This window comes from Mizuhopecten yessoensis, unplaced genomic scaffold, assembly GCF_002113885.1.
Source record: "Mizuhopecten yessoensis strain PY_sf001 unplaced genomic scaffold, ASM211388v2 scaffold9653, whole genome shotgun sequence".
NCBI classification, from domain to species: Eukaryota; Metazoa; Mollusca; class Bivalvia; order Pectinida; family Pectinidae; genus Mizuhopecten; species Mizuhopecten yessoensis.
The window spans coordinates 149,431-164,725 of NW_018408155.1; the positions used below are offsets into that span (position 1 = coordinate 149,431).

The 15,295-nt window shown below is 36.0% G+C and overlaps 1 protein-coding gene across 1 annotated transcript in view; it reads right to left on the reverse strand.

Annotated features, from left to right (window-relative positions):
• The window catches only part of LOC110458619 (carbonic anhydrase-related protein 10-like), a 172,549-nt gene that overhangs the window by 56,189 nt on the left and 101,065 nt on the right, over positions 1-15,295 (reverse strand). The window contains exons 3-4 of the mRNA XM_021510402.1: positions 4,793-4,929; positions 4,045-4,227 (exon numbers count right to left, since the gene is read on the reverse strand). Coding sequence (XP_021366077.1) covers positions 4,045-4,227; positions 4,793-4,929 — 320 coding nt within the window. The remainder of the gene's footprint in view (positions 1-4,044; positions 4,228-4,792; positions 4,930-15,295) is intronic.

Here is a 15,295-nt window from a genome sequence, read left to right on the forward strand (position 1 = left end):
GAAGCCCGATTGACCGCGACATGGATTAGACACTTCCAATGTACAAGTACTGCTTGATGGATAACTTATAGTGCCAGACAAGCCGTCCAGTTCTGGCAGACAAACAGATTTCGGACAACTACATACACGGTTTCTACTGTTCTTGTCTACGTGAGGTGTCGGTGACCGCTGGTCATCTTGTCATACGCCATTCGTACTGCAGAGTGAAAAATGGAGCTCATAATGGCACGGAGTGTCTTTGCAGGGTGATGAATTAAGAACGATACGCAATATTCGACCTGTGAGTAGCGAGAAACTGTCACAGCACCGACATCAATANCCCCCCCTACACTGCATTCCTGTCTCACCCCCTCCCAATCCATCGTATGAAACATCAGACATTATTGCTTCCTTTTCCCCCCTTGGTGCGGTATGATTAAAACTTACTTAAGCTAGGTGATATTTAATTCACCTGGGCAGAACGTTTTTTTGGCAGATGAATAATATTGCGACGCAGAGCATGGTAAAATACATGGCGGTGATTACGTATCGCATGTCTACGCGCACTGTACGACCATGACAGATGTTGTCTTCGACTTTATGATAATGACATCAGAAAAGAAAAGAAACGAAAATCCCCCACAATAAATGACGGGAACATATCATTCGTTTGTAGTTCTTAATTCTACGAGTGTTCCCGCTACTACATAGCACAACATCCAAATATACAGGAACATTTATAACACTTTCTCGCCACTTGATGCAATATCTGCTATTCCAAATGAACAGAGAAGGAAAAGAATCTGAAAAGCAATAAATGATTTTCCTTAGAGTACACATCACCCATTGATCGTCAGTTATTGTAACGGGGTTTTAAAAGTAATGTTCTTCCCGAAGTCAATTGGATAAGCTAACAAGATAAAAGTTCTGTATATCTAATATTCTCGCTCACCTATTTCTAGTTCTCAACACTTCCCACATCAACTCTTATACGCTATTTTCATTCTACTCAAATAATTCACAGCGTGAAAAACCATAAACGGTTTGGTATCGCGTTTCTCACTTTAGGATTAGTTGCTTTCTCAGGCTTCAGCCTGAGGTGTTACTATGACGTCATAGGAACTGTCATTGTAGTTTTGTGTCGTACGTCAGCTTTTTATTTTACGCAGACTTAGGAGTGTAAATGAGATTAATAAAGAAAATGTCAGCCTTATATTGATGGTGTTTCATGATTGTGTAAACTCGATCGATTTTAACAATAAAACATGATATTTTTTTATAACCAATTCGTTCGCGATTGATGTGTTCTTACATCGTTTACACCTTTTTGTTTATTTAGTTTTAGTTTGAAGATTTTAGTTTTATGAATGTCTATTTTTGATGTTGTTTGGCCATAGATGACTTAAATTGTCGATGGTCTGTACTAGATATAAAAAACATCAATATAAAACATATCCTGTTGATAAAGTGTTAAAATAACAACAACAACAACAACAACAACAAACAAACAAACAAGAACTGGACCGGTAGACTCTCTTAACCTATAATTTAATAATCTTGAATTAAATAAACAAATTGGCAATAAAATTATCAAGAATCAAATAGTACATGTAAATGACTCGACCAATCGCGATTCCATTGTTTACTTATTCTTTCATTGTTTAATCATCTAGGAAGCATGTTTCTTGAAAACAAAATAGATGAAATGGGTTTTTTCTCAAGAAAACATCCTTGATATTTTGAAGTCCCGATACAGCTGTATTTATTAAACATACAAGATTTTTGTAAAATAAGACTATAATTCGATTGGACGCTTTGGCGTACCTCATCGTTCAGCACAATTTTTAATAAAGCTTTCTTTAACCTTGTCAACAACTTGCAAAACACATGCATAAATCAGTTAAAGGTATGACGTCATTCGGATTCATTTAAAAGGACTTTTGACCTTCCGAAGATTGTCTTGTCGCAAATGTGTTACGTGGCTAGGTAAGGTTCAATGTTCGAGACGGTGGTTTTAAATATACATTGTTTGAGACTGAGTTTCAAGACAAGTTTCAAGACAAACATGTTTTGTTCAAGAGTTATTTTCTGGACATATACGTTTCGTTCGAGATAGTTGTTAGACAAACACATAGTGTTTTGTTTTCGACTAAGGTTCTAGGAAAAAGATATGCTGTCTGAGACTAAGATTCTAGACAAAGAAGTTACGTTTGAGACGGGGTTCGAGACAAGCATATTTTGTTTAAGACTGATAATCAAGACAAACCTGCTATTTGAGACTGAGCTCCGAAACAAAAATCTGATTTAAGAATGAGTTTCTAGACAAAACCATGTTGCTCAAGACATATTTTCTGGAAAAAAACCCGTTTAGTTGAGACTTGGGTTCGTGAAATGTTGTTGTTGGAGACTGAGGTTCTACACAAATATGTGGTCTTTGAGACTATTGCTTTGAAACGAACATGTTTCGGTTGAGACTAATGTTTCTTCGAAATATATTTTGTTTGAGACTGATTGCAGGCATCCAGTCTTTGCTAAAGTCGTAGGTTTTCGACAGAAATTGATTACAAGCTGTAAACACATCAATTAAGGCATTTAATTACTATTTTTAACAATCCTTTCACAACGTCACACGTTTTAAAATGTGTAAGTTTGCATCACGTGGTTTAGTGTAAAAAAAGTGTGACATCTTTGTGTTCATTTTAAGGCCAATGTCTCGAAATAACTCCCATGACAAATGACAACTTCCGGTTTATATCTATCTAATCGTCTGAACGCTTACAACCCTAATTTATCTTGAAAGCACTGCAGCGTTTGTATAGAGAAAGGAAAACCTCCGCTTAATTGTGTTTGAAACAAGCTTAGTAATGACTTTCAAGGTGTTTTTTCTTGAAGAACACTGTTGATTTTTTTAAGGTATCTCTAAAACTGCTCTTCAATTTATTTCATTTTACATAAAACGTGTAACACTAAATTAGACGAGGAAGATCGATCCTTTCAGCAAGAGCTACACCAAAATTAACAACATCTGTACATTCTAAAGGTATCAAGTCGCCATTGACGCCAGATGTCGAACCCACATCCACGAAGACACTAGGTCCAAATATCGGCAAACACTTAAAACCTCACGTCTGACTACAGATTCAAGCTTTAACAGCTGGCGCATAATGGAGGAAAAGTAAAAAAGTTAAAGAGAAATTTTATCAATCCGATTTATTTGGTATTCATACTCTTTTTATAAGAATTATATCAAACATGTTTTATATTTGATAAAACATTATATATAATTTGGGTGGTTGGGTAGCGCACTCGACTTTAACCTAGACGGGTTCGATTCCACGATTAGACGTGAAAAGGTACATGAAGTCACATGTGCTACCACGTGGGTTTTCTCTGGTTTCTCCGATTTTCACCCACATTAAGACCAAATCGGTGCTTATATCCGGGCTATCAATATAAGTCCGAAAATTTTCATAATTATTTTAAAAGACAATAAATAACGTTTTTATACATATATGTACTAGTATGTATAGGGCACAGTATATTCGGTGGTTCATCAAAATTCTCTTTTTTAGACAAAAACATTTGGTCTGGAGTATTATAATAAAGGTCGAACAAAACACTGAAGCTCATAATATTAATCTGCTGGTCCTTTATATACTGTACAATATCGATTTCTTAGCAAGAGTTCGACATTACTAGCCCCTAACGCCATGAAACGAACTTTTTGCTTTAGGGGCAAAGATGTGTAAAATATTTGACGACGAAAATAGATTAAACAAGGACCATTACTTATGTTATGATTATGTCCATTTCACCTGTCGACAATTCTTTAATAAGAGCTAACATATCGTCGGATATCGTACCAGAAGTAACTTTTGGAAAAAGTGTTTTGACGTGTTTTCAAGCATCTGAAAGGCCTTACTGGCCTGTTCATCCAGGTTTTTTTATATCACGGAAGTAAGATTCTTCGATTTTTTAACGAAATCAGGATATTCACACGTGCACGTATAACTTCAATATACAGATATTCATGCATAAGTAATGCATGATATTGCTACGACTTACCTCCATAGGAAAAGCATTACCACCGACTGTGTGTTCTGATCCGACTCGATCTGAGTTTCCCAGGTGTATCTTTATCTCGTAAACAATGTAGTCATATGATAGGGGACCCCCTGTGAAGGTGAAGTCAAGGTCATCCACTGTCAAGGTCAGATCGTGACCTGTGTTTATTAGCTTTCCGTCTATCTAAAGAAGGAAAAGCACAAGTGCATAAAAATAATTAAAACGGCACTTGCATATAATTTAGGGGTTTTACAATTTTGAGAATAATTCAATGCTGCTGTTACGTTATTGATCGCTAATTTGTAAACATAAAACTACCTTGCAATAGATCATAAAGCTTCCATATCTTTCAATTATCGTTTAGATTCTTTATGAGTTTGTCATACACAATTTGCTGGCTATAATCATCTCAATTGAATTATGTACCCTAAACAGTTTCGTACTGCATCTCTGTAATGGTATGCATTATTATAGAACTCGATACTAAATTCCTGAGCACTATAATCAAGTTATCTGCCTTTGTATAATTGACAAAACAAACGAGTTATACCCCTTGACTTCGTGTTTTTGGATATTGCAGCTATTTATCAAAATGTTATTCAAATACTCCTCATATTTGAGTTATCTCCCTTGGTATTTACATGAGGGTTATCAACGCTGAATTATTTTCGTTCGAATAGAAAGACTCATTATGATGAAGTTATCTGCCCTTGTCTTGTCATCAACATAGAGAGTAACCTGCCCTTACCTTGTCTTGCCCTATTTCTAACTGTCGTAGATTTTGGTCGTATATAAGATTGTGTGGATCAATGTCTATAGGTGATTGTAATTTTCCTTTCCGACACAAAATCCATTCCGGATTATGATATCCCCAGAACTTTGGCCCTGGAATAAAAATTAAACACATCGTTAAATTTTTCATTAGAAATATGAAAATATTATTTAACTCACGCACCTAGGTCCTGTATGCTCCGGTTCACGAGTAGCGTGCCTAAAGGTGTGTTGATTAGACAGGTATCCTTGACTTGACTTTTATAGATAGAGACTTCCATTATTCATTGTATCTCTTCTTGAGCAAACATGCGATGCATTGTTTTCGTTCAACTGGGTTTACATATAACAACCACATCATCTGAACATTGTATTAGAAAGGCAATTTCTTCATTTGACACTTTATATTGTTATATGGGAAAATATCCGAAATAGCAAAATTAAAGAAATTATCATGAATTGCGAATTTTGTACAAACTGACTTAAAACCGCACCGTTTTCATGGTTTAATGTAGGCATTACAAACCATTCTAAGATAATGGCAGTGGGTAACAAGCAGGCATATTCTTTTCCCGATCCCCCACCTGCAAGAGTGTATCGGGGACGGAATGAGTATTTAAACGGCGTAGCGGAGGCGGAATGAGTGCTAAAACGGCCTAACGGATGCGGACTTTGCGTTAAAACGGCATAACGGAGGCGGAATGAGTGTTGAAATGGCCTAACGGAGCTTATTAATACCGTCCTACTATAAGTTATCATCTGCACCAAAACTAAATGTATTCATTTATGTTTTTGTTTAAGTGTATTTAATTCTGGCTAAAATTTGATGAAGGGGTAAAATGGAAAATATAACACGTAAGCTTCTAACTACTTGAAACCGATTTTTGTGTTGGCTACATAACCAAGAGACTTAAGACAATTTAATCAAAAGTGTACTAGACAACAACATGGGAGGATTACAATCTCCTGCTTAATAGAAAACATTGTTCCTCTAAAACAGCACGCCAAGTATACGTTTTTTAACGACTATTTTTTAAAGATTTCATAATGCAAAAAAAAAAAAAAATGAAAATGAAAATAAAACCACCAACAACAAATGTACCTATCAAGTAATTTCATTTTAATAATTCAATATTTAGTATTTTTACATGTACAGATGACTGAATTAACTTAACCATTATGTCTGCGACAAGGATCTTAACGCGTTACGGTAGCCTATAGGGAGCAATTCAATATCATTGCCAACTGAATTACAGGTCTGACATGAATCGCCAGATACCGTCGATAGACGGTTTTTACAATTCGTACCTTTGGGGAAACGCGCTAGACAGTTCCATCACGGGACGCTCATAGACAGAATATGGAGATGATGACAGACTATACATAATCTGTGACAGCATTCACGCTTCTGGGAATGGCAATGTATTTAGATATGATTATATATGATTTGTTACATTTGATATACACTGTAGTTAGTACCGCATCAAGCCCGTTTCTTATACTGCATCATTTGTCAACTATATCTCATATTAATGTAGAACACATTCTTTTCCGCCTTTATAATATGATTTTTTTTATTTTTTATGATATCGTGATAAAGTTATGTAGCATCCTATATGAGTTATATATTTATATGAGACTAATGGAACCGTCATTTTCAAGCTGATACATGTAGCTGTCATGATATTTGTCAATATTGTACAGTTGTCAATATCAAAATACAGGTATTTGCCAATGTCAGAGACCTTACCGATATTATAACATTTTGTAATGTGAAAACAAGATCTAATGTAAAAACAATATCCAATGCCAAAACAATACCCATTGTCAAACACTATCCAATGTCAAAATACTAGCCAATATTATAAGATTTGTCACCGTCAAAATATCTGGGGCCGCGGTGGCCAAGTGGTTAAGGCGTCTAACATTCTGCTACCAATGGCCCTCCACCACTGGGACGTGGGTTCGAGGCCTACGTGGGACATTCGCCATGTGTTAATGTGTTAAGTTCTCCGGGAACTCCGGCTTTCCTCCACCACAAAGTCTGGCACGTCTTTAAATGACCATAGCTGTAAATAGCACATAAAACACAAACGAACCAAAAACCAAAATATCTGTCTATGTCAAACAGTATTAAATGAAAACACACTAGTCACTATCATAACATTTGTTGATGTCAAAACGCGAGTCACTGCCAGAACATAGGACAAAGACAAAACGCGAGGCAATACCTTCACAGAAGTCAATGTACAAACAAACTAACCAAGTCCATTTGTCTACATTAACACTTTGAAATGTTAACGGATGTCAACGACCTTTGTTTAAGCCTACGTTTTGTCATTACTTACACCAATTACATACAAATTGACAACAACAGCAGATTATTTCTGAGTCGGCCAATCCTACGTTCATTGCCCCAACGTCTGCTTCTAGCAGTAGAAATGTGTTGTATAGCTAGAAAACACCCTTTTAATTTTCGTCAGGCTAAATTTTAGTCCTATCACCTTTTAGCATTTGTTCATTATTTGAATGAAAAAAATCCGGAATGAAGGATTTTTCACTATATTAATATTTTTCGACATTAAAAAGAACAAAAGAGGATCACTGCGACAGGGCAAAAAGCACCTGGTTTTGTTATTATACGGTTGTGTACCTACATCATTTTTATGATGGAAAAGGTTAAAGGTCATTGCTTTGACACTTGTTTTTTTTTTTTTTATAGCAGCGTGATCTTTTTGGTTAATGAAAAAAAAAATCTTGATTCTTCATATGATAATTTGAATATTAATTTTCATGACAAATCTTTTTTTTCTTTTTTTTTTTTTCTTTTCTTTCTTTTATATTTTTTCCCCACAAATAATAAAACCACGCTCAAAAAATATATTCGGTAATACTTAAGACACTGTAAGATATCCTCTATTTACATGTTTTCAAGGAATCGAAAATCAAATCGTCTGGAATTTGCTTTTTTGTATTGTGGATAGCTAAACTGTCTCCATTAACAAGATTCTTTTCTGCGTCAACTTCCGGTGCTGTCATGGTTTCAATCATGGCCTGTGCCTACTTCCGGTGCCTGGGATCCTGGCCAGAAAGTGCCTCACTCATCAGCGAATTGTGGATACGTGGTATTGTTTGGAGCTTCCTAATATACATTAACAGTAGCTTAGGGAATTCTACATCCCGGTTAAGCACGCACTCGTTTCTGGCACATTCGTGAGTATTGTGCTACAGACATTTCTATATAGGTGTGTCGATATCAATAGCTCATTGTAAAGGCATAATTATTGTGTTTCACGAATATGCGAGTTGACGGGTTATTGTTGTCATTTATTTATATATATATATATATATATAAACCGAGACAATTTGTTTTATATATTTGAAGATATTTTTGGTTATTTCTAAGACTCTATGAGCTTGATCTGCTTCCCTTACGATAATACTAGGGACCTTTATCTTTGGATCACTCCCTTACCATTCATTCTGTTATGTGATGTGTCCCTAGATGTTCATCAAATGGCGATGACGTTGATCCCAAATCATCACAAAACAAAACAAAATCCTCCCAATGCTTGGGAATAATATGTACTATAAGAAGTACATTGTGCGTAGAAATTTATGTCGCTTCCGCAAATCTGAATAAAACTCTACTTGAAAGGTTTCAATTTCAAAGCCGATCACATCTTTCCATTAAATTCCGAGTACTGTAACAAATGCGTCCATTTATAGTTATCTATTTCACTTCCGGTTTGACGAATATGTGCCTTCAGTGGTATCTCGTTCACTTCCGGTTAATTCAGGCGACTGAGATTTATCTGAGTAGCGATACTTGTGTCGTCGCTTCCTTTTGATGTCGTCCTTTATTTTATTTAACAAGTCATCCGGAATTTACAAACCCATTGTATTTGTTACGGAACAGTGGAAGTTGCCGCCCGGAGACACATTTGCTGTGACATTGAAACGACCTCCTCTCACGAGATCTTTGGTATAGCGTGAAACAAACGTCACAAGCTAAACTCTATGATGAAATGGACGTGGAGTTTAAAAAAAAAATCAATTGTCAATATCGCTACAATGGTAAGCCTTGCACACGTGGATGGAAGAAGGGATGGAATGGTGAGAGTCTGTTTTATTCTTGGTTTTCAAATAGTTACGAATTCAAAGCACAAATATTTGATTTCTGACTTTGGACAAAATAATGATACGACATCTTTGCTATCTTTATTTAATTGAGGATATTGTGATTAATTTTCCTAACTTACACACAATTACAAATCGAGAACGGTATAAGAAGATTCTTGTCTAAAATGTATAACATCCAAATGCTGATGTTGATTTCCCCACTGTTTTTTTTTTAAGTTATAGGCTGGATTGGTTAAATTTCTATTTCTAAGTTATATATATATTGTTTCCGTTACATTAAGAATATGGTGAAAAACGATTTAACGCCCTGTCATCACATTAGAACAGACTATAACACAGCGTCAGAAAATAATGACAAAATAAGACACAGTGTCAGGACACTAAGAAAAACTATACGACAGCGTCAGAATACAAGGACACAATGATTAACATCTTCAAAACAGAAACACAAAATGATCCTCAGCATCAGTACCCAAATATTTGATTGGGCGCTATATTTAGATTGGAAAACCGCAATCATGTCGCAAAATATTGATCTCGTGTTGTTTCTGTCATAAAGCAAATATTTACAGTCGTGAGAAGTAACGAATGCCGTAGACCTTTTTTGTAGTTGGAAAACACAGTTGTAACCGGCCGATATCACCCTGGAGTCTTATTAGCAAGGTTATGGAACGCTGTATTGTCAGACATTTACATAACTGTCTATAGAGTAATTATAACAATATCTCAATTAATTACGAGTCGAGGTAACGCAACAATACACCAGCTGATAGTAATAATGACTTATTAAAGCTCTNGGGGGGGGGTTCCAAATTTCCAGGGCGTTTCCATGTGGAGAAAATTGAGGAAAATGGTGAAAATTCATGATATTTTAAAGAAAATTCTCAGGTTGGGGTGGGGGGTGGTAGTTCTTGAAGTCCAAAAAACCCCTCTGTATCCGGCACTGGTAAGGATATTCGAGTTGTATTCAGAATTTAGGTGGTAGGGGTACATGTTCAAGGTTTTCTATTAGGAATCCCCGTACCGCAGCCACAAACCGTAAACTATAGCTAAATGTAGTTATATACCCGTAAACTGTAGCTAAATGTAGTTATATATTTGATTTTTACTGATATGACTACAGCTTCGATAAATCACTTTTTAAAAGAAACGCATACATTATGGACCTTTTATGAAAAAGAATAATGATGAAATAAACAAAAAATAATCAGGAACAGTGTATTCAGAGTAAAAATGCAACATGGCCAGACCAGGATTTGAACCATGGACCACAGAGCACAATACTGTCGGTCAAACTAACTCCGCTACCTGATCAATGGTATCCAAAATAATTATTAATGGGAGGTCACTGTATATAACAAAATCCTCAATTGAATTCTGTAATGATTACCGTGGAATGGGCCAGAGAAACTTTTAAAGTTGAAATATACGGAATCTATAGCGATTTTTTTTCCGATTTGATAACTATTTAAGCAGCAAAAGTATCTACATTATCTGTCAATGTCTACCTGCATCATACACAAGGTGGTGTGTACAGATTCAGGGGTACAAAGAGCGGAAGAGAGTGTCATCCCTGTGGTATCAAGAATGAGTAGGAAAAGGCCAACGTGGGTCTTTCACTAAGCATACACACAAAGAGCATATCTATCGCTGTAAAAGAGCATGGAAAAATAATGAAAACTACATAAATATGCCATTTTTCAAATGAATATTAGTAAAACCCTGTCAAAAAGGTTGTTACAAAACCGCTGTTATGTCCTAAACCTATACACACCTTAAAATGGCGTTCCTGCCTTGATACTGCCGGCACAGCCAAGGGTGTTTGAGACATGAAACTACAGGCAAATTTACCGCTATGGATCAATAGGTATGAACAATTCAGCGTCTAAAAGTAGGCACCATAACTATCTACACGACCGACTGTATCGGTAATCGAAATTAGAAGGTCGAGGTGTCATCAAAAACCGTAAAACGGCATGGGAACTGCTCAAACTAATTAACCTGACAAAATGACAGGGAAGTGCTGACAGTTATTGATATGTGAGAAAATGACAATTTTAACATACAGAACGCCATTTATGTATCCGTAATTAATGTATGTTACTACTTGGTTGATAATTTCCACATCTGCGTTTGATATCCAAGAAGGTTTTTTCAGGTAATCTCAAAATAGCTCCGAGTTAGGGGGATATGCATTTATATAAATTTAGAAGTTTGTTCGCGTTCTTTTTTGTATTACCCGATACTTAAGTTTTTTTTACTTCCTTACGTTTCTATATTTGAATTCTGTTGCTACCGAAAAACCTTAGGCGTCATACTGGATGGTGACTGAATATATTCAAGGTCAACGCATACATACCAGGCGTTTCATTTATAATAACTTTTAATATTGCATTGCTGGATTAATTATTGCGATTTAACATATTTGTTCACCCGTTAGCGAATCTACAAGTGTATCAACACATCTTGTGATAAACAGAATCCTAAATTCGTTTAACTTTACATGAAATTTATGAAACACGTTTCGATTTCCAAATGCAGTTTGTCAGAGGCTTGCTAAAATCAAATTTTTTAACTAGTTTCATAAATCCTATATCAAATGAAAAGTGATTTAATATTCTCGATATTCTATTTTGATCTAGCCAAACGGTTCGTGACCTCTGTCCATTTCAAACTTATTTGATAAAACAATACCTGCAAAATTAGCAATGGCTATTTTTTTTTTAGAAATTTTAGCAACAAATTACTTTGACATTTTGTAGATTTTTGCAAATTGTGTTTGCGTTTCGCCGAGGTAATACAGTTCACGCACAAATCGATGTTGATTTCAGCACTGAGACGTTTATTTTATGGTTACAGGGACTAGCGATGTGCATGAAAAGTAGCACTTTCCTTAACACGTCACGGCATCATCTCTGCAGGTAAATAAAACATGAACTGACTTCGGTACACTTTTTCTCACGGCTGATTCTTGTACGTGTAGCGAAACGGGAGGGTGCAGAGTCTGAAAATGACACTGAAATAAACATCCCCCTGGATTTGAAACAGGCTGACAATCAAAGGCAGGCAAACTTCACTAGTCAAAGTGCAAACATGTGTACTGATGTCTTAACTCATTCACCCATGAAAACACATTTGAATTATTTTAATTCAAAGCTTGGAACAGTTCGAGATTTCAGGGGTGAATGAGTTCATGTATATTAAAAAAAGACCCGAAGTACACACACAAACATGCTAAACTTAAATTAAAGTACACGGCAATTTGAAGTTCGTTGACTAGATACTGTCAATGAAAGGGACTATAACCTTTTATATTTACAGCTCTCCCTTCTTCAGCTGAGTGAACTCTGACTGCGTATGAATGAGCGAATAAACAGTGAAAAAAGGCTCGTCGGGTTGATACATGTACTTGTTTCAAATATGGCACCGAACCATATTCTATGGAGCGCTAAAGCACACCATAGAATATGTTCGTTGCAAACTGTGTTCGTACTACACGATGTACCGTACACGCCGTCAAAATGGAGGCCAATCCTTATTTACAAATGATATTTGGTGTTGGATCATTTCAACAATATTTTTCTGCCTGAAGACATGTCATTACAAAACCATCGTTTATTTTCTAATCCTTTTATTTTAGATTTTATATAAATCTTTAAATCTCTTCCGTCACTGAATAGCTTCTGTTAATCGTGGTCCATAGTTAAGCATGTACACAATTTATGTCAAACTATAATTTTCACTTTTGACGACAATTCCAATAAGAATGTCCTCGTGTAAAGATTGAGATGACATCCGTCGATATAGACCATGGCGGTGTCTTGATTACACTTCGAACTTCGAAATTCAGTATGTTCAACGTATCTCTCGCGTTCCCTACTCTTTCTCTTCTGAAATGTCTATCTCGAAGCCTGTCTTCGTATGATCTTACCTGTGGCGATGGCTTAAACTCTGATAAAATATCCCCTCTCTCTTTCGAAATATTTTCTGTCGTGAATCCGGCACTAAAAACACCCGATATCTACATGTATAAACAAAAGGCCTCACTCGTCAATCCTATAGTGACTATAGGCTGTTGAACATATTTTATATTTGTTGTTAAAAAACTAACCAAAGAATATCTGTTTCCTCTAAAACCCTGTTGAAAAGATATTGTTAGTTTTCCTTTTTTGGACTATTACAATGAAATGTTTGCTCCTTTTTTTATGAATAGGATGCAGGTAAAATGTCAGTACTCTTACGAAAGGAAACCCAGAAGGTTCCGTGAAATAACCACTAAAACCTTCATTTTTTACAAACGGATTCCGATGTAAGGTTATTTTCTGTTGTACTTTATTCTCAGTTGTAACGTTATTCATGTTTTGTGCTATCAATACTTTTATTTGGTAGATACAAATGTAGAGACATTGTTTTAAAGATGATTCTTCTTTCGTTAGCAGACTTCACAGGAAAATAATTTTGAGATGAGACACAATTTACACGCTATGTCATATACACGATACGTTTGTAAAGAAAATCAAAAAAATCCAAGAGATCTTTAAATTGCATATTTACATGAATGTCAGAATCTTGTAAATGCCATACTAATATTGTAAATCAAACGCATAAAATCTACATGCGTGTCTGAATTCTTTCAAAATGTCCATTGCGGTATTCGGTTTTTTACATAATCAATATTTTTATAACGGATTTGCAATTTCATGTTGAACGTTTATCGAACTTATGTTGCTTACGCTCCCAGCGGGATTTCTACACGGACTTTTGACAGGAGACCTTTGGTATTACGGGAAAGCATAACGTCGTTTGAAATTTCAATATTCTACAGTTGATGCTCAGACCTGTATATATATGTTTCTATATAAAATATCACTTAAAAGTACGTCTATTCGTCGTCCGATCGATCCTACGTACAAAAGAATGTTTACACCAGGCGGTTTTGAGCCAGGTTGACAGAATGTTACAAGAAAGTCTGATAAACTGATGATATTTCCTCCCAAAAAAGGTCATCGAGCAATTTTTTTGACCTTTGATCGCAATGTGACCTGGGACGTATGAACCCTTACGTATATGTGTAGCGCAGGAACGCGACACACTACCTTATCATCCTACAAATACCCTAAACATTTCATTGAGCTGTCGTTAGCGAGCCAGAAGTGATGGCCCGGACAATGGTTTTGACCTTTGACCGCACTAAAACATTGACATTGGACGTATAAAACCAAGATGTGAATTGCGACACACTGTCTTGCCATCTTATATATATCCCTTAAATTTATATTTCATTTTGACATCTTCGGCGAGTCAGATGTTTATCGCCGGAACAATGAATTTGACCTTTGACTTGAATGTGACCTGGACCTTGAGCGCATGAATCCAATTGTCACACGCGACACACCAATTAGCCATCTTTCATATACCCTTTAAATTCCATTGATTCATCTTCATAAGTTATTGTCCGAACAATGAATTCGAAATTTGACTTCATTGTGACTTTGAACTTGGTCATACAAACCCAATTGTTGCAGACGACATACTAACTTGCCATCCTACATATATCTCTAAAAGTGTATTTAGTCATCTTCGGAGGGTCAGAAGTTATTGCCATTGTAATGAATGTGACCCATGACCTCAATGCGACTTTGACCTTTGACATAGGAACCCAATAATATCAGGCGACATACAATATATCAATGTACCAACTTGCCATTCTACATATATCCTTAAAATTTCATTCAGTTATCTTTAGCGAGCATGAAGTTATGGCCCAGATAATCGGACGCACGAACGGACAAAGCACGCTTGCTGGTGCTGGTCGTCAGTACATAATGCAAATGTTATTCAAGCAAACATTTAGCAAATTAATATTCCTAAATTAGTAACCTGCCTTAAGACGACCCCGTTAATTGATTTTACGACAGTGTCGTCCATGTTGAATTAGGTTAAGTGTCCGTGGCAGTAAAACCTTGAAAGAGCTAATTTCAGCGGGAGTTGTGGGTGTGGGCCGTGGTTTCTTTGTGGTGTAATCATATTTCTGCATTACATGCCCAGACATTTACGATACAAGTGGGCCGAATGAAAAGAGAACATCCCGAAAATGATTAAATCAAATCTGCATTTCAATTGAAGGGAAACAATATTCACACTGAAATGGACTTTACTGCTGACAAAGCCTGTTAAGAACCACCAATGAATAATTAGTTCTTTTTGTTATAAACCACCCTGGGTTACACCTCTGATCGTCATTAACCTATCACCCCTATACAACTTTATTAAACTCTACCATGCATTGATCTGGATAAGTACATTATGGTCTACATTGGTAAAATAGTTTAAGATC